Source organism: Phoenix dactylifera, chromosome 8 (assembly GCF_051530095.1).
Source record: "Phoenix dactylifera cultivar Ajwa chromosome 8, Ajwa_hap1_PhDact_Kaust_v1.1, whole genome shotgun sequence".
Classification (NCBI taxonomy): Eukaryota; Viridiplantae; Streptophyta; class Magnoliopsida; order Arecales; family Arecaceae; genus Phoenix; species Phoenix dactylifera.
In genome coordinates this window covers 172000-193603 of record NC_143197.1, presented here as the reverse complement: position 1 = coordinate 193603, position 21604 = coordinate 172000, and the positions used below count along the sequence as shown (strand labels likewise).

The following is a 21604-nucleotide window of genomic DNA, read 5'->3' as shown; positions in this document are numbered from 1 at the left end:
ATCTGCCGTCCAAATCAAAAAGATTGGCTGGTGATAGCTGTGCGCCTCCGTGATGGCGGTCCTATTGCTATTGCGCTCGGATGGCGATGGTTCGACTTCACACATCCCAAAGAGGATGATGGATGGCTGATATCTCGATCAGATTGTTGCTCCGATGCTGGATTCGATCTGAAACAGCAAAGACAAGAAAGTGCATTCACCGGAGTGTATCTGGCGATGGATCCTCCGATGCCTAAGTCAGACGTGACTTTCAAGAAACAGAGGGAGGTATGATGGCGACAGAGTGGCGTGATGAAAGAGTCAAAAGAGAACTTTCCTAAAAAGCCTCCGAGAATGCAATATGTAAGCGAGGGCCGGAGCTCATCGCCAAGCGAATCAAGCACATGCGCTGGCCATTATGTTAACAGCTTGAATATTTTGCCCGTGACTGACGCGTACACTTCTCGAACATGTAGATTACTCATTATCACGTTTGTTTGAAAGCAATTTGCAATCATGGTTGAACTGTTGTCATATGGCAAGCTCTTGAGCAGTCAACCTGTGCCTATATGGTAAATCTCTATTGGTCGGTTTGCCATATCAATTGCGGTTGATTCTGAGGCATATCACTTATCCTCCATTTCTGAGGTCAAGCTAACTTGATCAGCTTGGGAAAAGGAAGTAATTTTTCTCTAGTCAAGCCAACTAGCTAAGGTGAGCCATAAAACCAATCAACCATGATTGTCTTTTCAGCTTTGAAATTTTTTTGAAGACTGCATTTATAATTGTGTGCTGGTATCTGCCTTTCCCAAAGCAATATTATTAGCAGCAAGATTTTCAGAGCAATGATTAAATGCCTTGCTGATAGCAATTCGAATGACGGTTCAAGATCGAACGTTTGGTCGACATAGGGCTGAGATCAAACTGAGTACCCTAACAGTCGCGTCGATCCAGGCCACTCGAAGCTCTATATAATGCTGACCAGCGTCATCTCCATTTTGAGCATTTTGCAACCTGTTGTCTAGGAAGAGAGGTTGAGAGTGGGCTAGTACTTTGTCTTCGATGTCCTTTCTCTATCCAGTCTTGGACTAGAGTCCTTTCTCATTCTTGCCGCCGGTGTTTGTCCTTCCATCCCTCCACCAAAGCTTCCTCATGTTATGTTTCGAGTAGGTCCTTTTGGCATCTTGCTTCGATTCGAACCATTTGGTAGTTTTAGGATTTTCGCCCTTTGTTTTGTCCTTTTCTTTTCTTTCATTCCTTTATTTGCTTTACTAGGAGAAATGATGCGGTAAATAGCCGAGTGGTTATCAAACAACGAGTCTTAGGCTCAGCGCTCTCCTGATTGAGCCTCTGAGGCCTCAGAAGGATCCTTATCAATGGCCAACTTCGCCCCAACCGCTGAGAAAAGCATTTTGGGGGAGGTCAACTTGAAGAGGATTCACTTCGAGTATCATATTCCTCGAAACATCTTTCTGGAGTTGCCTAATCCTTCTAGTCAGGTGACATCACATGGGAAGGATCAATTCGCTTTTTATAAAAAAACTCTAAAGATGGGGCTGAGACTTCCTGCCCTGATACTTTTTGCCGAGCTTCTGTATAAATACCAGCTCACCCCGACTCAGCTCGTCCTCAATGTGTAAAGGATTAATATGTATCCATCCATTACCACTAGATAGGTTGAGCTTTCATGTGTTTGGTGCTTACACCGATTGAGAATATTACTTAGTTATATTGACAAGTTAAAAATGTTTTTTTCATGATTCTACAAGTTATATTGACTAGTTACAGATTGTACTAGTTAAAAATCTGAACCTTCCAGAAGTCCTAATCCTTCGTCTTTAAGTCCTAATCCGTCCGCTAATACAACTAATGATCGCTTTTGTACTCTTCGATTGCGTCCTTTTGTCCACAAACTACACTAAGCAGATCGTCACTGCTGCGGTGCCCTGCCAGCAAAGTCCCCTTTCAGGACCCTGCATAAAAATGTCAGAAGTTAATGGATTTGTCACAATAACACCCAACAAGAAACCTCCAATGAGGCCACCATATGAACCTTTTGCGTTAAAACTGAGCTTAACTTAGATCATCCTTTTAATTGTTGCTGGCTCCCATATTTTTCCCCATTGCTGAACTACGTACAAGTCACCCCGAGTAAGCTACATGAGCATTTTTCAGCTAGCATGATGTCCATCTCTTGATGCAACTGTCTATGATTTGCCCGTCTCCTCTTAAGCGGCAGCATGGTGACTCCAGATGATGAAAAACAACTCGGAAAACTAATCTCCTGCTGTTTGTTTCTAGATTGCCAGAATTTAATGGCACATTTATTAGGCAATCTGAAAGCAGCACAACCAAGAGCTGCAAAGAACTGGTTAGACAGCAAACAAGAAACAGAAATCTACAAGTTTTACTGACAAAACCAACCTAAGAGAATCCTTCATTTGCGATTCCAGATGGGTATCTGTAAATAATTTGCTAGAGAGGGACCAGCCAAACATAATCGAAGGGACCTAAAATGCATAGCTTGGAAACAATGAATAAAAATCTGCAACCACTTTACACTTCAATAGACGCAAATCCATCAGTACAAACTTGGAGTTTCTGGTTGTTCGAGGTACAAAAGTTCATGAAATCCATATCTTAAAGTCCTTGTCATTTCCCACCACTCAAGACATTTAAGTTGATGAATTAAACTCTCTCCAACCCGAGAAAATAATTTCTCCAAAATCCTCCCAACTGAACACATCGCTCATACTGCCACATACAGCACTCAACCTCTGAAAGTGACATATGCCAACAGGAAAACAGAAGACAGAATTCCCCATCAATCACACTTACAAAAAACACCATCAGAGTAGTTTCTTTTTCTCCAGGATCCAATTTTTAGCCTTGCTAAAATATTTGGCATATACTCTCTCATACATCAGCAACTCTGCATAAGCCCATTGCGCGTATCTGTCAATGCAATCTTCATACTTCTCATACAGTGCAGGGATGGTTAGGATGATGACAAGGCCTGATAGCAATACAGGGAATTAAGTGAACTTTGTGTTTAACAAGCCGGGATAACTCGGGAAGAGTAAAGCCTCATTTATAAACTTTTGAAAGCTTAGGATTTCATGATAGAGGAGATGTACATGATGCCATCAAAAAGTTCTAATATTTGATGTGATCAATCCTATTTCTGATATTCTAAATGATTAGAAAATGATAATAATTGCTTATAACCCAGGAGCAGCAGAAATAATAATAGAAAAATAAAAAAATCAAAATGCGACAGCATGCCAAATTTCTCAACTCTTTTCAATTAATTCAGAGATAATTATGAGGTATGGAGACAAAAAATAAGCAGGGCAGCAAAAACAAAAAAGATGAGTGCTTAAATAATGCTCCTCACAAAGCTAAAGACGGACCATCAGTAGACGAATCTGTGCTCCAATACTTGCCTTCCGGTAGTCTAGAAATCATCTTAGCACCACTCTTCAACATGCAAAGCCTTGAGCATTCCCTCAAAATCTCTCTCTTGTTCCATGTATGTGCACTAACTCACAGTCCTCTGTTTACAGAGCAACCCACCACTCATGTTGTACATGAGTAGGAGTAGAAACACATGGGAGAGTGGGAAGTCCATGAGAAGCACACGTGAGGAGGTAAGGCAGTGACAGATATGAGAGAGAGTAAGAGTGGCGTCTCCCACTCTTTCTCAAATTTTATCACAGGGTTGAGTAGGAACTTCCCCACTCTTGCCCAGACATACGTGAGTGGGTAGGGCTCTACTCTGCAAGTCTTCGCTCCCAACCAAGATTTGCCGTACCAGTCGGTACCATACCGTACTATATCAGAAAGTAATCTTATATTGTACTAACACTCAGTATGACTCATCTTCTTGTACCGTACCGTGTACTGACACTATAATAGGAGCACCAGTATGCGGTCTGATACCGAGACGGCAAACCTTGCTCCCAACATTCTCCCACTTGAAGACTTGCTTCAACATCTCCCTGAGTACATCAAAAACGAAGAGTATCAAGAAGCCACAGCCCAATTCTCAGCAATCATAAGGTAAGCTCAAGGCTAAGAGAAGCTCTACTCAATGTGAACTTTTTTGCGACAAGCTTCATGAGTATATCAGCTGAATTTTTGTTAGCATAGATCTTCTGCATAGAGACAATCTTGTTCTCCACAACATCTTGAACAAAATGATACTAAATGTCTATACGCTTCACCCTTGTGTGAAACGTAGGATTCCTTTGCAAGTGTAGCGTAGTCTGACTATCACAATAGATCAACCACTTTCCACTCAGCATGTAACTCTCCAAGCAACTTCTTGAGAAATGAAACAAAGGCAATGTCAAGCAAAGTGCAAACCATATCAAACATAAGACTCTCACCGCAGATGAATATGATACTCAAAGCATCTCTGCCTTCTCTGTTTCGGTGCTAGGGCACTGTTCTGAAGACTATGTAGCCTACAGGAAATAGAGTGCCGTCTGGCTTAGCATTCTGCATATTGAAGCTGTGCAGAACCTTTTCCGCATAACCTTTTGAGTTATCCAGACTATCCTGTTCATTCTATGTCTGAACACTATTATCCCAAGAATATGATTCACTAGCCTCAAATCTTTCATCTAAAATTCCCTAGACAACCGAGCTTTTAGTGTTGTAATAGCATCCCTGCTAGTTCTAGCAACCAACATTTCAACGACATAGAGTAGCAAGATTATGAAGCCACCATTCTTGAATTTTCATATATAGGCAAAAAATCAACTTCACATCTATGAAATCCCAAGATCATAATAAAAGAATCAAACTGCTTGTCCCAACACATTGGCACTTGATTTAACCTATAAAACAATTTGCTTAGCCTACAAAAAGATCCTTCTTGTTTCTTCAACAAAGCCTTCAGGATGAAACATATAAATCTCCTGATCTAGATTCCCATACAAAAAGGCAGTCTTCACATCTAACTATTCAAGCTCGATATCAAGCACAATTGCCAATGTTCAAAATAATATGGGCAATCTCTAAGCGAACAACCGGGGAGAACCTTTCTTCAGCTTGAAGACCCACGTGCAACTAATGGCTTTTCACCCCTCAGATAATTTCACCAGGTCCCAAGTTTTATTCTTGTGCAAGGCCTCCATCTTCTCATCCATGGATGCTCTGCATTAGCTAGCATCAATAGCCTCGGAAACCTCATGATATGAACTGGGCTCACCTTCTGTTATGCAAACATAAGCAGTAACATAGTTGTTGAGCTGTGTAGGAGACTTATGAGTCCTTCTGTGCCTGCCTTAATCTTCTTGCGGTTCTTCTTGCCCATGCTCTTCTTCAGATTCTGGCACATGATACCTGGCCTGCTGACTTTCTACGCCAACTTGATAACTATCATCATGCTTTGGTGCTTCAACTTCAATTGTGTCTTTCAATTCTGACTCCAGTTATACTTTTCCTTTTTGCAAAGAATCTTCATTGAATACAATACCTTAGTTAACAATCAACTTGTGGGTAGTAGAATCTCACAACGTGTTCCCCTTGTTCCAGTAGCATAGTCAATAAAAATACGCCTTTGGGACCTAGGGCCCAACTTTGTTCTCTCATCCTCAAGAATCCGTACATAAGTATCACATCCAAAAATGAAAGAAAGAATAATTGACAGGTTTGTTAGACCATACCTTCTCAGGAATTTCAGAGACAAGTGCAGTTGTAGAAACTCTGTTCACCAGGTAACATGCTATGAAACAGCTTTAGCCCAAAAAGAGACCTCCAATCCAGCTGTGCTCAACATGCTAATAGCCTGTTCTTCTGCCTTTCTCATTCTTAACCAAAGCCTTGAACTTCTTCAAACAAGCAAAAGTATCAGACCTCCTTTCCATGACGTAGACCTAGACTTTTCTAAAGTGATCATCTACAAAAGAAACAAAATATGATGCTCCAAGGGATTTGGCTTGGGCCTCTCAAATGCCAGAATGAATCAACTGTAAGAACTCTTTACTTCTACTAGTAGACAAAGGAAACCGGAATCTATGTTGTTCCCCTTAAAAGCAATCCTCATAAAATTCCAAACTCGAAGATTTCAAACTTGGGAGTAAATCTCTATCAAGGAATACCTTCAATCCATGCTCGCTCAAGTGACGCAAACATGTGCCAAGTTGATACAGGCACCGATACAGCACTAGCCACTACAGCATCACCAATCATAGTATCTCCAATGAACCAATACAAGCTACCTAGTAACTCTCTTTTTGCTACTACTATTGCTCCCTTCACTATTTGCAATTATACTTGTTCTCTAGAAAATCTATAACCATCTGCATCAAACTTTTCAAGTGATAGGAGGCTCTTTCGTAATCCCAGAACATGTCGACACTGGAAATCATGCTACTAATCCCAGTAAACATTGTAATCCAAATGTCGACACTGGAAATCATGCAGCACATCACCCATATAATGGTGCCACCATCACACCAACAGCAGGCGTAGAAATAATCCATATGCGGTGTCATATGAAAAGAGGCCCCCAAATCCAAAAATTCATTGATGCATCAAACTCTACTGCTAAATCGCCTACAACTCTCCATTACCCGAAGTATAATCTTCAGCTAAAATGCCCTGAGAATCCTTTGACTCAAATTTAGGCTTATGATGGTTCACCTTCCATAGTACGCAATCCTTCCATAGGTGGTCTGATTTCCTGCAGTTCTAGCACTTTACTCTCTTCCTCCCTTTTGACCCGGATCTGAAGTAACCTTGCTTATCCATGCTCCTTGCCAGAGCTATGCTTCTTGCCAACATCGCATCACTAGAAGAGCTTTGACCAATTTTCCAGTGAGTCTCCTCCATAAGCAATGCTGGCACAACATAGTCCATATTGAGAGGAGCCATGCTGCCGAGATACATGAAAAAACCATCCCATGAATCTGCATCAAAGAAAGCAAAATTTTGATTTTTTTGATCATCATTACTGTGACCTCCACTAGCCAGCTAATTGATCGGAGTACTGAACTCATTCAGATGCTCCTACAAAGAGGCCCCATCTTTCATCCTTAGGGTGAATAGCTGTCCATGGAGAAAAGATTTATTTTGCATAGACTTGCCCTCATACATATTTTTAAATCTACCATAGCCCTCTTGCAGTAGCCTCAAACGAAACATTGAATAACACAGACTCATCATGAGCCAACCTCTTGTTGGCCATAGCCAGCTGATCATTTTTTACGAACTCTTCATCTATCGTACTCTCTTGTTTTTGCTCCTTGCCTTTAAAAGTAGCAACATAGTCGTCTTTATCAACATCATGATCATCTTTAACTTGCACAATGCAAAATTGGCACTGTTAAACTTTGGGATCTAAAATCTGGTTAAGCTGTTGCTCGACATATCGAACAGTCTATTATTTTCCTCTTCTTGAACTTGGTTCTCTAATACCAATTGTTATGACCCATGAGCAATAGAAATAGTAATAGAAAAATAAAAGGAAATCAAAATGCATGGCACATCAGATTTTACATGGTTTGGCAAAATTGCCTATGTCCACAAGGCAAGATCTCCACACTTTTCAATTAATTCAGATAGAATTACAAGGGACAGGGAATAATAAAAATAACTGGGTGGCAAAAAGAAGAGGACAAGTAATGCTCCTTAAAAAACTGAAGAAAGTTTGATAGAATTCGAATCTATGCTCCAACACTCGCCTTCAATTAGCTTGAAAGCAGCTAAAGCACCACTTCAACATGCTAAGCCCCGAGCACTCTCTCAAAATCTCTCTTGTTCTATGTAGGTGCACCTCCTTACAATCCCTCTATTTATAGTGCAACCCAGCACTCAATTTATATATGAGCGGGAGTAGAAACCATTGCAGAAGTCTATGAGAAGTACATATTATGGGTAAGACAGTGAGAGACATGAGAGAGTAAGAGTGGGGTCTCCTACTCTTTCTCAAATTCCATCATGTGGTTGAGTCGAAACTTTCCCCTCCTGCTTGAACATAAGTAAGTGCGGCAAGGCACTACTCCCGAAGTCTTCACGCCCAACATAAGTTCTTTAGTTTAATTTTACATGACATGATCGCATAAAATTTGAAAAAAAAAAAATCAACTTTTTCATAACAAATTGCAAACTTCCTAGTAGATAATTCTTAAACCACCACAACTTCTAGCCGCTTCTAACAGTCAACACTATTTTATGTATCCATGAATTAAAAGAAGTTAATTCACAACATAGCATGTCAAGCAATTAAATTTACTTGAACTTCTCTTTTGCTTCTTTAATAAAGCCTTTGGGCACTTTGTACCTACCGTTGGAATTGGGCTCGGGCCGACCTAAAGGCTTGTTGGGTTCGGCCAACTATAGGTTGAGCCTTAGACCCTTCAGGTCGGGCTTGAACCTAAAATAGAGCTGAATAAATTTCGGGCTTGGCTCTACCCAATGCTTCGACCCAATTTGAGCCCAAAAATAGATCCACCTCTCCATTCTCTCTCTACTCTCCCCTCTCCGTTCCCTCTCCTCTCTCCCTTCCGAACTCTGTCCCCTCTCCTCTCTCCACCGCTAGTTCTCTCCCCTCTCCGCTCTCTCCTCTCTCTTCCCCCCGATTTCTCCCCCTCTATCCGCTCTCTCACTTCCAATCTATCTCCCCTCTCTCCTCTCTCCCACTTGTTCTCTCTTTCTCCCCTTTCCGCCCTCCCCTCCCTTCCAACCTCTCTCCCTTCCACCCAATCTCTCCCTTCTCCCTCTCCCTCCTGATCTCTTTCTCTCCCCTCTCTCCCCACTCTCTCCTGCCTGTCTCTCTCCCCTCTCCCCCCCCTCTCCTTTCAAATCTCTCCCCCCCTCTCCTCTCTCTCCACCAGATATCTCTCTCCCCCTCTCTCCTCTCTCCCTCTCCATATCCCTCCCAATCTATCTCTTGATCCCCTCTCTCCCTCCCAATCTTCTCTTTGCTCTCTCCCTCATACGTCTCCCTCTTGATATCTCTCCTCTCTATTCTTCTCTATGCTCTCTCTCTCTCTTCCCCCCCTCTCGCTCGTTTTGCACCGGATCCTAGAGGTGAAGCTCAGGGCTAGCCAATCGAGCTTCGGTCAGGCTCAGGTTCAAACTTGGACCCGAATCTTGAAAGAAATTTGGGGCCTCGACCTAGCCCAGAGCCCGAATATTTTCTTTGGATCGGGTCCAGGACCTGACCCAACCCGACCTAATTCTAGCATTATTTGTGCCTACTGTTTACTTAAAAAATTAAACTTCTCTTTTATAGATTTAGGGGTGTGGGATTAGTTTAATGCTACCAATAAGATAAAAACTGCATGACAACCACTTACTTGTGTAACCCAAAGTAAGAAAATCAGTCAAACTGCCAATAACGGATATCAACAATAAGCATATGGCTACTCTGTAGAAAAGATTCAAGTCCTTTCCAAGTGCAATGCTATGAAAAGCTGACAATGCCATATCTGCAAGAGAATGCACAAAAATTGCTGCTTCATTTATGGCTTCTTCTGATAGATGCATCTCTGGTATTGGTGGAGGGGGCCTGCACATCCATGTCATCAGATAGCTTGAGATATATTAAATTGGCATAATAATAAGGTAAAAGGAACCAGCACCTTAATATAAAAATGAATATGTAATTAAGTTAACAATGAGAAGGTAGAAGACTTTTCATCTCCAAAACATTTTGAAAGGAATGCATAACCACAAGAGATAGTATTACGCTTATTTTCTTGCCGGCATGTTTCATTCTTAACATGTCCAATTTCTTCTCCAGAACTTTTCAACTGAGAGAGCTTTGACTAGTATCCATGAGAATGCACTATCTAGGAATCAAATATTATGATGCTTGGGCAAAACAAGTGGTTTTTTAGCATTTCAAAGCCAAATTTGCAACTGTTTTCTAGTTTATGCCGCATATTACTAATGAAGCTTCAACATCCTCATCACTATCATTCTAAGATATCAGCCCCTGAATAGATCAATTTGTAGTTTGTTTGGTACATTCTTTTTCCTCTCTGTGGCAGTCAAACATTATTTTATTCCTTCTCCAATGGAGCATCTTGTAATGATTATCAGGGATTCCTGGCAGCCTCATAGGTTGTTGCTGATAAGACTCATTTGATAGTGGGCACTATTTTTGTTGCTCACCATGTACTAATGGCTGCTGCTTAAACCATGCACCCCTACTTGGTAATGGCAGCGACCTGACTCGCAGAGAGAGAGAGAGTAAATAATCAGCGACAACCGAGTATCTCCATCATTCTTGTTGCCTATCAATTATGATCCGGCGGAGGACATAAATTCAGACAATGCTCTACGCGACATAGTGAAATGCACATCACATGCCACAGATTGATAGCTGAAAAATATAGTAATGGAAACTTCGAGTACTAAAGAGTTATACTTGATCAAAATGAAGATTATGCAAAAGGCTCCATAGAACCTCGATTACCTGTTAAGAATTGCTGCTGCTTTCGCCCATACAAAGAGAACGGAAATCAAGAGCAGCAGAACATTGGAAGCAAACGACAGCAGGGTATATCCAGATCTCTCAAAGACCACCCAAGCAGCCAGCGTTCCAAGCAGTATCCCGACCGTTATGTCTCTCCTCCTCCACAGCATCACATCTGCAACTGTCACACAAGCGTGCCATAAATGCTCCGTCCAATAAGAAAAGATATGAACCACTAATCAGAGGGCAAATTCGTATAGCACTTTTCCCAGCGAGTCTAGATCGCAATCCTAAAAGTTCCTATAAGCTTTCAACGAAAATAATAAGGCAAAGAAGGGCACTCAAATGGAATCGGGAGCTTAGGATGAAATTTTGGAATGAAGAAAGAAGAAATTCCCAAACAACAAAACTGATTAGTAAGAGATCAAACATATCCAAAACCGAGCCTATTGCTGCTTCAGCAGTAGAAATCCAAGAATCGGTCGGTAGAATCACTTCTGACGATCCGATGAGGCCCCCATTCCTACAAGACAAAGCCCTTCAATGTACGAGACAGACAAGAAGAATAGAACCAAATTTTGCGAGACCCCCAAACACCAAGAAATCCATAAACAACCCTCGAGACCAGAAGCGGGACCGATCAAAACAAATTGTCTGAAGATGCTTCGAAAGGAACTTCTGCTCTCAGATTCTGTTTAGGCTTACCAATTCCTCCCCCGAGGATCTCGTGCACGGATCTCTGCCTCCCAAAAAATCCAACAGAGGCGCCCATGGATGGATCCAAAATTTGGAGGCGAAAAGAGGCCGGCCGTTCCGTTTCCTTTGTCTCGGTGTTGCGAAGGGTAATGGAATGGATCTGAGAGGGGAAAGTGGGGTGGTGGGGCTGGTGGAATCTGACTCCAGCCACTCCTTTCTCCCCATCGATTTGAAAAACACAAGACTGATTCCGATTTTTCGGGAAACCAACTTTCTCCTCGACCCTTTTCCTTTCCTCTACTCCCCCTCCAACGTCGATCGCACGCGAAGGATGCAAGAGGTGCCAGCTTGGAAAGAAAACCAGGGCGTCAGCTTCGGGCCCCCTTGCGTTCATGGATATTTTTTCAGTGATGCCATTATATGGTGGTTAACAAGAGTGAGCTCAATTGCATCATCATCAGTGAATTGCGAATTGCGAGAGATAAAAGTATAGCAGAAACCAAAATCAATTAAGATACAACCCTTCCACGTATATAAAGAAGAACTCATCCATGGACTCCTCCATACCGCCGAACCAAGCTGCCGCATGTATATGCTTTGTTTAGGTTAAAAATGAAACTGACATATATAAGTGAAAAAAGAGAGGAGAAAATCGTATATCTCTCTCCAAGGCTGAAAGGGCTTTTAAAATGAAAGAAGAATATATAATCTTAAATTCCATCATCAAATTCAGTAATCAAAATACTTTTTAGTTAGTATAAAAATGTACACTATTAACTACATGAAAATAATAATTTTATAAATCCATCATAATCTCAATTTGCAATCTTTGAAATAGACGGAGAGAACGCCGTTAGAATGTCCCATTTTCGAAGAAGAGCAGAAACGGTCTTGACGGGATGAGGAGGAAGGTGAGTGAGGTTTTACCTGGACAATCTTTTTTAACTCTATGACTACGACCTCCTCTTGGTTCATTTCCTGATAAGGCTTGCCAGATATTTTGTTTCATTGGCTGGCCAAGAGCCGCGTTTCGTTTTGCGATCCAAGCATACAGAACTTGTTTCCACTGCAGCCTCCAGAGTCCAGAGCGAGCGAGAGAGAAACTGAGGTAGGGGGGGACTGGGAGAGGTATGTCTCTGTCTCCGTCGAGGCCGGAGCGGAGCGACGCTCATGTGCCGCCGGACGAGGAGGTGGAGAGGGAGGCGGAGGCGCGGGAGTACTTCCAAGAGAGCGCCCCCAAGCGCCACCCCAAGCCCTCCCGCAGCGACTACTCCTCCGACGCCCTCCAGTCCTCCGATCCGCATTCCATCCCCGAACTCGACAAATTTCGAGATCTCGAGGCAGATCCCCAGGTGCTTCTTCCTCTTTTTATCTTTCACCACTTCATGTTCCTGGTTTCCTCTCCCCTTCCCATTCCATCCTGCATCTCCGTCAACGACCAATTAATTAGTTCGAATTCCTTGTAGAAGCTGGTCTCCGCTGAATCCCATGAAGCGGCAGAGGAGTACGTGGAGACAGAGTATTACAAAGATCTCGATTGCATCGATAAGCAGCACCACACGGTCTGTTTCTATCCCCTTGCTGCTGTCTTTTTTCTTCTTCTTCTTCTTCTTTTGCCCTCCCGAGGGGTTGGTGATTCTAGCATCAATATTACCACTCTTTGCACGTCAATGGCGATCCTGGGTTGAGATGGTTTCCATGCATCAGCGTCTGTCGGCATGGATATAGATTTTATTGCAACGCACTGCATTCCTCTATTAATACCAAAGCGCTGCACGTACCCTTCGATGATTTGGGTTTACGCACGGATGAGGATTCACTTTTGTCCTGCATGCGTGGGCTCCACTGACCCTCTGTTTCTGGTTCTTTTTCCGTAGCGTGTGATATGATCAGGCAATTAAGCATTATGAACCCAGATCTTCATCGTTACGGTTACCTACTCCAGGTTAGGATAGCGTAAACATTAAGTCTGCTTGCGATGACATGACCTGATCTCATGCCTGTGCCGTCGATGATGCTTGATTTTAGATGTTACACAGGGGAACACCCTGTCTTTTAGGCTTGGAGTTGCCTCTCTCATGCATTGCTTCTACTTTGTGCGCCGGCCGGCTTTTGTAGACTGGGACGGGCTTCATCGGGATGGAAAAATCCACCGGAAGCAGCTTCGAACTGACACCGGAATCTGATGCGCCGGGCTGCCATCCATCTTGCAAGGGAAATCCGGCGACGAATGAATGGATTCCATCTGTTGATATGGTACGAGTACGACTGACTGAAGGCTCTCTCTCTTTTTCTTTGAAACTTTTATTTCAAAACACGGCCTGTTCTTTTTATTCCAGGGGGTTCCAGCCTCGCACAAGCCTAATAGGAGCGACGCATGACACCGCTCGATGGTGGTAAGGTAAGGTTTATCAAGGCGATCCCTAGCATTTGGCATGGTGTCGTATTGATGTCAATATACATAAGCACTTTGAGTGCTACCGCTTGTTCGTCTGATTCTCTAAAAGACAAACACGTCTGCTGGGCCTAGCTGCAATGTTCGTATTATAATACACATGGCAGCGTTGCCTGTTGTGCTAATGCTGTCCTAATTGAATCTCCTAATCCATAGAGATGCTGCTCCTGGAGTGCTTGGAATGTCTATGGACAATTATGTTCAACTAGTCTGTGAGGGCAAATGTTGTTGGCCATTCTTGTAATTGGTTTCGCATGAGTTACCAAGCTTATCTTTTCGCATGCTCAGATAAGAAATGAAAGGCAAACGGGTGCAGGGAGAATGGGACGCACAGGGGCTCTCAAAAAAAAAATGGTGCGCTTCATGGGTTTTCACCTTAAACGACCACACGTGGGAGCCCGTAGCAGAGGCTCATTGGTCTTGTATTGCAGGCAGGCGCGAGCCTCTTGAGCATCGGAGGGCTCTTACCGGAACCACCGGTGAGGCTTTGTGCAGATACACCGTCGCGCAGGAGGTGGCTTGCCTTCTTCCTCGACATTCCGACAGCTTCCTCGGCTCCTCCGGCGTGCTTACCCTTGAGCCAAATTTGAACCACAACAATAGTTATCCTTATTCATTAGCAATGATTAGGTCTGGTTTCTAAATTTTAGTAGGAATTAAATATTTTTTCTCTTTCATTTTTTTCTATTTTTTGTTTGGGGTGGATCTACTCTGCATAGGTGAAACACAGAATTGATTGGTACATCGATGTCAGTGAGATGGGGGAGGAAGAACAAAAAATTCGATCGCTCAAGGACTTCACATCTGCTTTAATTTTCTAACCTTCATTCAATTTAGAGTCGTGCGGTGTGGTGTATTCAAGGAGATCGTCGGATGCGCTTTTTGGGAAGCAAATGTCCGCTATTTGGGAATCAAATGTCGCCTTCTCCTTGCAGAATGGGCAGTAATTACCGCCTGGCATCCGGGTTAATGGAAACTTTAACCTAGTTTGGCACTCTAAGAAGGTAGTACACCTTCCGTCGGGGTAAATTTCATTAAAATCAGCACGGCTTTTTTTTTTTGTGTATGTGGGGGGGGGGGTTTAATTAAGGATTGGGTTCCTCTGGCCGCCCGACATGGGTTAAAGGTTGCTATGCACAGGATACAGGCTGATAAGATTGAAAAGGAAGGAGAATCATCTTAGGTAGTAGTTGCCTGGCTAAAAGGAGGCTTGCATGAACCAGGTGGCGGCTATGAGAACCCTGCAGATTCGAATCGCTTGATCATGGCCCATGCCCATCGTGCTGCGTATCTTCGACTTTGATTACCCGAAAAAACAACCACGTCCCTAGCTGTTACAGCCCTTTCAGCCACGGATTTGGTGACACAAATTTCCACAAATTCTAGAATTCCAATAGGAGATTCTCCTGTTACGATACGATCCATCAAACCATAGGGCACAGTTTTTTTGTTTTTAGCGAAAAGAAATCATACAATCTCCGTTGGAGATAAATTAGAATCCATCGAACGGCAACATACTGTTTTAAATTCATTATCGCTGACAGGATCTCTGAGACATCAGACTCCCGCTCGCAGCCGTTTGGAATGGGCCGGGGCCCGGACCCGGGCAAGTTTGAGTTGGAGCGACCATAGCGACAAGGTAACTCGATTCATATCCTGGGCTCTTCCAACAGTGGCCCAAATCAGTCCACAATCCCGGAGCCTCCCTCCGAGAAATCCAAAACCTAAGTTTTAAAAATCTAAAGTCAGATTTTAATCTAACTTACGTGACACATCGAGTCCCGTTTGTCAAAGCCATGGGGCTCGCCGAAGTTGCATCATTTATCATTACCATGACTCTTGTTATCATCTACAATGCGGCGACTTAGACCAAGCAGTCTTCCATGGGCCGTATTAGCCCAATTGTGATGATGCAGTAACAGACTTACTATATGCGCAACAAGTTGTCGACGATCATGGCAGTTTTACTATTCATTCTTGGAAGGACAATATTACTGCATTAATTACAGCATCATCACAAATGACATAATTGGATGCATCAACCATTTTTCAGAAGATACTAATTATTAAAAAAACAGAAAAACTGATGCCTTTCATTGTTATGGAATATTAAAAAAACCAACTAATAATAACAGTCACCATCAGATGGTATGATATGAAACAAGAGTTATACGACCATGTTGCTGTTCGTCAAATAATAATTTCCAGCTCGCAGGGCGTTTTAAACTTAGAAAAAAAAAAAAAATCGTCAATCTACAAAACACTCATTATAATTAGAAGATTAGCTGCCAAATAACAATTGCTACATTAAAATTAATTATGTATAAAAGTTGCAAGACGAGCCCATGGAAATGATTGGAACATTGTAATAAGCCTGCAGTTTGGTTTGGCACGGCTTATTTCGTCTTCTTCTTGTGGCTGGTTTGGATGAACTACGGTGAATCCACCAAAACCGGATTGTCAAAGTTTACAGCTTACAATTTCAAAGCATTAACAGGAGAATCGTCGAGAACAAACAGGTGGGTATATTACCTCCCAGCTAGGAACTTGGGAACCTCCTCCAGAGGGAGGAGATACAACTGTTGAGCTGCCGCCATTCAGTTTGCTTCAAAACAGACATCCAGTAAGCTTGGAAGACATTAATCGCTGAAGATAATTGTACTGCAGATCATGTCCAGCGATACTCCTGTCAACCAGATTATATACAAAATTGAAACGGCAAGCAATAATGGCATTACATTTATACGGAGTACCACAGCATCGTATGTCCGTTTAGGTTAAATCAGAAGACAAGGTCTCACCGCCTAACTGACAAATTGGAGACTGCTAACAGCAGCTAATCAGCCAAGCTGTCTCCCCCGGAAACTATCCGTACATATATCGTTCAAATTTCACTGACATCAGCTAGAGCATAGGATCCCAATCGACAAGATTCCACAAGTTATTTCTCTATATGATTATTCTCTCTATTCTCCAAAACAATACTGTGATTAGTTCCTATTACAGTCAAAATAAGTCCATTCTTTGCTCCTCCTTCCGATGTGGTTTTCCTTGAACCCCCTACTGGCATACTGTGACATGCGACAAACCTCTGAGAACTACTGCAGCATGCTGTCATTCGGTTTTTCAACTTCTCTTTCCAGGTTCTCACAAAAGAAAAAAAAAAAAAAAGTTACATTCTTTCCAAATTACAATGTCAACTTTCGGGTGTGGATCTTACCTAAAGAGCATCCAAAGATAAATGAGCAGGCAATCAGCAGCGACATATAGCAGAAAGATGGCTGAGGCCTAAGTAGCCTGTGCTAGATTTGAACTGAAAGGCCAGCAGCAATGTTTTGTGGGAAAATCCGAACCTTCATAGTTATTCCTATGGTACCTCATGATCTACAAGGACCGATGTCTAAGTTTAATTGAACTGTTGTACTAATGAAAAAGTATAATATCCCCTAAAAACATCGATAAGCAGTAAGCCTATTTGTTCAAAAGAGAGCAAAAAGACAATTCCATCAAAATAGCATGCCTCGATATCCAAATACATAAATTTGTAATACAGTAAGACTCTGCTCAAAAGCTGAGCATATGAGTCCCGTGACATGAAATAACAATGGTAAAGCCCCTGCAAACTTAGTCAACAATGGAGACCGGTTTTGAGTTTGTGTTGTGAGGACCGTACGGGCATATGTTCAATCCCATATTGGCTATACAATGGATAGATCCTGAGTATTTATATAGGACCAAAAAAACCTAAACAATACCTTCCATAGAGCTTTTTGGGTGAGACACCGGATCGTTACAAATGGCATTACAACGGGCCCGGCCTATAACCCATATAGACTAAAAGACTGTAGCATGGGTCTAAATTTGATTTGTAATATTTATGATTGAATTTCGATGAATTTTTAGACATTTAGCATGGCGAGAACACCAGGGCTTAAATGGGGAAGAGCATGCGAGAAGCGTGTCGGCGTATGTTTAGTCCTACATTGACTATGCAATGGGTAAATCAGGAAACCCAAAGAATCTCTTCCGACTAGCTTGTTGGGTGAGGTCCTGGGCCAGCATTTCATGGTTTAAAGCGAGGATAACTTAATCATTAGAAATAGTAATTAGGAACCCTACCAAAGTTTCAAGATTGTGAACAGCTAATTAATAACTTGACGAACATCAAATGTTCATACATTCTATAATAGAGTAGCCTAAACAGAAACAAGAACCGTATTAAAGAAACTAAAATTATAAACTCAAAAATCATGGTATAAAAAAAAAGAAAAAAGAGGAAGCCCAGCAAGAATATGTAAATATGGTTTACTTCGTCAAGAATATGTTCTACTTTATGTGGTAGATATATGGATATGTGTATTAAAGAAACACAAAGCTAACCCCATATGGTTCGCAATAAAACGATATTCTTCTTTTGTAATGCTAATGACAGGATGATGAGCAGCAGGAAAAGCATGCATTATGAGGCAACGGACGCAAATATCATTAATGCCTTTTCACCTAGCTAACAAGAAGAAGGAACGATACAGAAATTTGTGCTTACTCTGAGGAAGGAAGAAGATGAAGCTGATCGAAAGCGTGCAGTGGGTCAGTCAGTACGATCCGAGCGTGCTCCTTGTTGCCCAGTGGTGAGAATTGATGTTCCTTCCCTTCCCCCATCCCCCATCCCGCCACCTGAGCGACCCAATGTCAAAGTGGGTGGGAGAAAACCTGTCGCTCCGGTTCCTCTCCAACACAATCTCCTCCCTCCTCTTCTTCCCCATGCCGCTCCTGCTCATGCTCCCGATACCACCATTTCCACCCAAAGAGCTCCTCGAGCTTGCGCTGCTGTTGCACCGCAAGATCCTGCCGCTGCAACCCCGCGCCCGCAGCTCAGGCCAGGACTCCGACAGGGATCTATCGACCACCACGCCGCCTCCTCCTCTGCTCCCGCCTCTGCGGTTTATAAGCCCCCAGATGTTCCATGCCTTGCCCCACCTCCTGGGCTTCTTTGTACAACTCCCCTTGTAGGGCTCTCCGAAAGCCGATTCGAAGCTCTCGGACCGGTCCTCCCTCAGAGAATTTGAGCTGAAACCTCGCAAGATATCCCTGTCGAGCAAGCTTCCCGGCTGGAAGGGGAAGAACTCGGTGCCGCTGCCGGGAGATACCTTGGCATCGGAGGCCGGCTTCGGCTCGTTAGTCTCGACCGTCACCTTCCGGACAGAGTTCGACCGCTCGAAGCTCCACCGCCGCCGGCCAGACGTGTCCGAGTAGTAGTCTCGGGTCTGTATGGAGCCGCCCGGGGGCACGGCGTCCTCCTCGACGGGGATCTGGCTGTCCGATCGCTCTACGGCGGGAACAGGGGCGTCCTCCACGACGGAGAGCATGGGAGGGAGGCGATGGAACACGGATCGGCCTCCGACGAGGTAGCCGTCCCACGAGGCCCTCGGCTCGTCCCACGAGAACCGGGGGTCGTCGAAGGAGATCCGGCCGGCGTCGAGGGAGAACCGCGGGTCGATGTCGCATGACCGCCGTCCGAACGCGTCGACAGCGACCTCCGATTGCGTGTCGCGGAACCGGCGGGACGGTGGGTGGGGCTTCCCCGGTGGCGGCATAGCGGACGCAGCCGCCTTGCTGCCGGCCTGCTGCTTCTTGAGCTTCTGCTTCCCCCGCCACTTCTGGAGCTTCTTGCTGAAGACGGAGGCCGCAAGCCAGAAACTGCCGGCGATCTCCTTGAGGTCCTTGGGAGGAGGCTTTTTAGCCTGGGCGCCGGAGTCCAGATCTATATGGTCCTTCATCGGCTTCAGCTCCGCTTCCTCCTCCCGCACTCCTTCCTCGATCTCCCCCGACGTTCCCACCACCAGGACGGGATCCATGATCGTGATTTCGTCCTCGTTGTCTCTCCCCTGCTCCTCCTCCTGCTGCTTCTCCTCCTCCGCCTCATCCTCTTCCCGGGTTTCGAGCACGGGAGCCGCGACGGAGGCAGAGAGGCACTCAACCTCGATCTGGCCGCCCGCCGGCGCCGCCGCGGCGGATGGGAGGACAACGTCGCGGTGCCGATTCTTGTCGTCCTGGTGGAAGAGGGACCAGAGGGTGTTGCGCACCCGGACGTCGCAGGACTTACGCTGGGGCTCGAAGGCGGCGGAGGCGCGGGGCCCGGCGAAGCCGTCGCCACGGCCGCAGGAAAAGGACTTGCAGCGTCGGAGCTCCGGGCGCAAGAAGGAAGAGGAGGTGGAGTTCGAGGATGTGGGCGGCCCTCCTCCAGCAGCCTTGAACAAGAGGGATTTGAATGCGGAGGAGGAAGTGGACTTACGGGTGGAGGAGGAAGAGGCGGCGGCGGCGGTGTCGAGGTCGGCGAGGCGCTCGCGGAGACACGAAGCGCAGAAGCCGGTGACGAGCTCGTCAGGGTGGAGGTGGCAAGAGGAAGAAGGGAGGCGGTGGAGTTGGTCGTGAGTCGGCTGGTGGACTTGGAGACTCATGATGGATGATGCTTCTGCTTCTGCTTCTGCTTAGTATTTGGTTCTTGGCATGTTAACATTATCGGCCAGCTGGGCCTGGCGCGAGATACTATTTCTCATTGGATTGGATTGGATTTTGGGAAATGGGAAGGAGGAGCGCAGGGGGTGAGGGAGGAAACTAGGAAAGAAAGGAAAGGTTTAGAGAGGGAGGGAGAAGGGACTGGGGAAAGGGTTTTTCAAAGACCGTAAAGGTGTGTAAAGAAAAAAAAAAACATAAATGAAAATTAGAAAAAGAGAAAAAAAAAATTAAAAGCGATCATGCCATGCCGCTTCGTCCCCTTGCACCCTCCCATCTGCTTTTCTCTTTCACTTTTCCAGTTTAACGATTTTCCTCTTCGTCCCATGTGTATTCTGGGGTTTTTTTTATTCTTCTTCTTTTTCCCCTTTTCCATCCTCCTTTCGCTTTTTTTTTTTCCGACGCGTCCTGATTCCGTACACAAGTGTGACAAGTCTCTGCTAGGGCGGGAGTAGGATATAGCCGCTAGGCGTCGAGAAAGTTGCATAAATTATGGAATCGATTCATAAAATTTGGGTACGCACACGGCACACCTCGTTAAGTCTTCGGAATGATAATCTCTAGATCCCCCACCTCACCCCTCCTCCTATGTCTGGCAGCTAGGGTTGGAATGTCCGTCTGTCTTCAATACGACCAGTATGATGTTAAATTTCGCAAGCTAGCGTGCGTTTCTAGTTCCTTCCTCCTAATTGTTAATCCTATTCCTATGTGAAGAGGAAAATCAGTTGATGAAATAGGATTTTATTAATTGCCTAGCAGCACTCGATATTAAATATGATAAAATATAAAACTCTCCCGCGAGAACTCCTTGGTCGTTTAAAAAAGAGCCGAGTCATATACGCGAGTGAGAAATACAAGTTATAATCTACATCATGATTCATGAAAGGCCGGTATAGTTTTTTCTTCCTTTGCGGCCGAGGCTATTAATTTGTTCTTGCTGTTTAAATAATTGGCTGAGCTTCGAACATTTCAGGCATGCATGCATCTATTTTGTATGCAAAATTGGGAAGAAGGAAACATGCACGACTTGTGGAGGTATTCTAAATCTCGTCGGTACGGATATACAATTTATCATCTTTGAAACAGAGAGAAGCCATCCGCAAATTTGCTATTCGCGTTCCGATCGGGCGTGGAGTCAGGCTTAGAGGAAAAAGAAAATTACTATTTGCAGCAGCGATACAACTAGCATCGGAAATTGCAGGAATGGAGCGCTTTGCTTTGTTGGGTATGCCCGGAAAGCCCTTCCGTCTCTCCAGGCCAAGGCGCCAAGCAGACATGCATCCCGCCGGTCCGCCGGTCGCTCTTCGCTTAGCTTCTGTGCAGCATCGATATTCGATCCACAATCATGCGCGCCCTTCCGCGATTGATAGATAGAATCTGATAAGAAAAGAAAAGAAAAGAAAAGAAAATGGATCCGGACTGCTATGATCGCCTGAGCTGCTGCTGCTTCTGCTGCTGCTGCTGCTGCAGTGCAGGGCAAGCTGTCAAGCTTACGGCTCCGCTCCAGTGCCCATCGAGATTTACAA

At 44.3% G+C, this 21604-nt stretch overlaps 3 protein-coding genes across 12 annotated transcripts; 1 reads left to right on the top strand and 2 right to left on the bottom strand.

The window, feature by feature from the left end:
• Positions 1-2513: 2513 nt before the first annotated feature.
• On the bottom strand, positions 2514-12175 carry LOC103723675 (reticulon-like protein B12). Of its 4 annotated transcripts, none has more exons than XM_008814660.6 (5): positions 12038-12175; positions 11120-11689; positions 10415-10595; positions 9291-9502; positions 2514-2995 (listed from the first exon to the last, which is right to left on the bottom strand). In XM_008814660.6, exons 2-5 carry the CDS (start codon positions 11502-11504, stop codon positions 2829-2831), a joined length of 945 nt encoding a protein of 314 aa, XP_008812882.2. In that variant the 5' UTR covers positions 11505-11689; positions 12038-12175; the 3' UTR covers positions 2514-2828. The 4 variants fall into 4 exon arrangements, with proteins under 4 accessions (XP_008812882.2, XP_089780762.1, XP_088558299.1 ...); XM_089924636.1 differs by having other exon boundaries at positions 10415-10589; XM_088702173.2 differs by lacking the exon at positions 11120-11689 and having other exon boundaries at positions 10415-10589; positions 12038-12165.
• A 65-nt stretch (positions 12176-12240) lies between these two features.
• LOC103723674 (uncharacterized) lies at positions 12241-14397 on the top strand. 2 transcript variants are annotated; one of them, XM_008814656.6, is made up of 5 exons: positions 12241-12462; positions 12577-12672; positions 13229-13366; positions 13450-13511; positions 13854-14397. In XM_008814656.6, the coding sequence occupies exons 1-4, from the start codon at positions 12241-12243 to the stop codon at positions 13489-13491; spliced, it is 498 nt and encodes a 165-aa protein (XP_008812878.3). In that variant the 3' UTR covers positions 13492-13511; positions 13854-14397. The 2 variants fall into 2 exon arrangements, with proteins under 2 accessions (XP_008812878.3, XP_038980062.2); XM_039124134.3 differs by lacking the exon at positions 13854-14397 and having other exon boundaries at positions 13450-13770.
• Positions 14398-15716: 1319 nt separating this feature from the next.
• On the bottom strand, positions 15717-20630 carry LOC103723673 (protein OCTOPUS-like). 6 transcript variants are annotated; one of them, XR_015967664.2, is made up of 3 exons: positions 18109-20630; positions 16786-16949; positions 15820-16711 (listed from the first exon to the last, which is right to left on the bottom strand). XR_015967664.2 is itself a non-coding variant. In XM_026800195.4 (2 exons), the coding sequence occupies exon 1, from the start codon at positions 20021-20023 to the stop codon at positions 18158-18160; it is 1866 nt and encodes a 621-aa protein (XP_026655996.2). In that variant the 5' UTR covers positions 20024-20323; the 3' UTR covers positions 15717-16251; positions 18109-18157. The 6 variants fall into 6 exon arrangements, 3 of the variants coding, with proteins under 3 accessions (XP_026655996.2, XP_088558297.1, XP_038980061.1); XR_015967663.2 differs by having other exon boundaries at positions 15717-16251; positions 16367-20323; XM_026800195.4 differs by lacking the exon at positions 16786-16949 and having other exon boundaries at positions 15717-16251; positions 18109-20323.
• Positions 20631-21604: the final 974 nt, after the last annotated feature.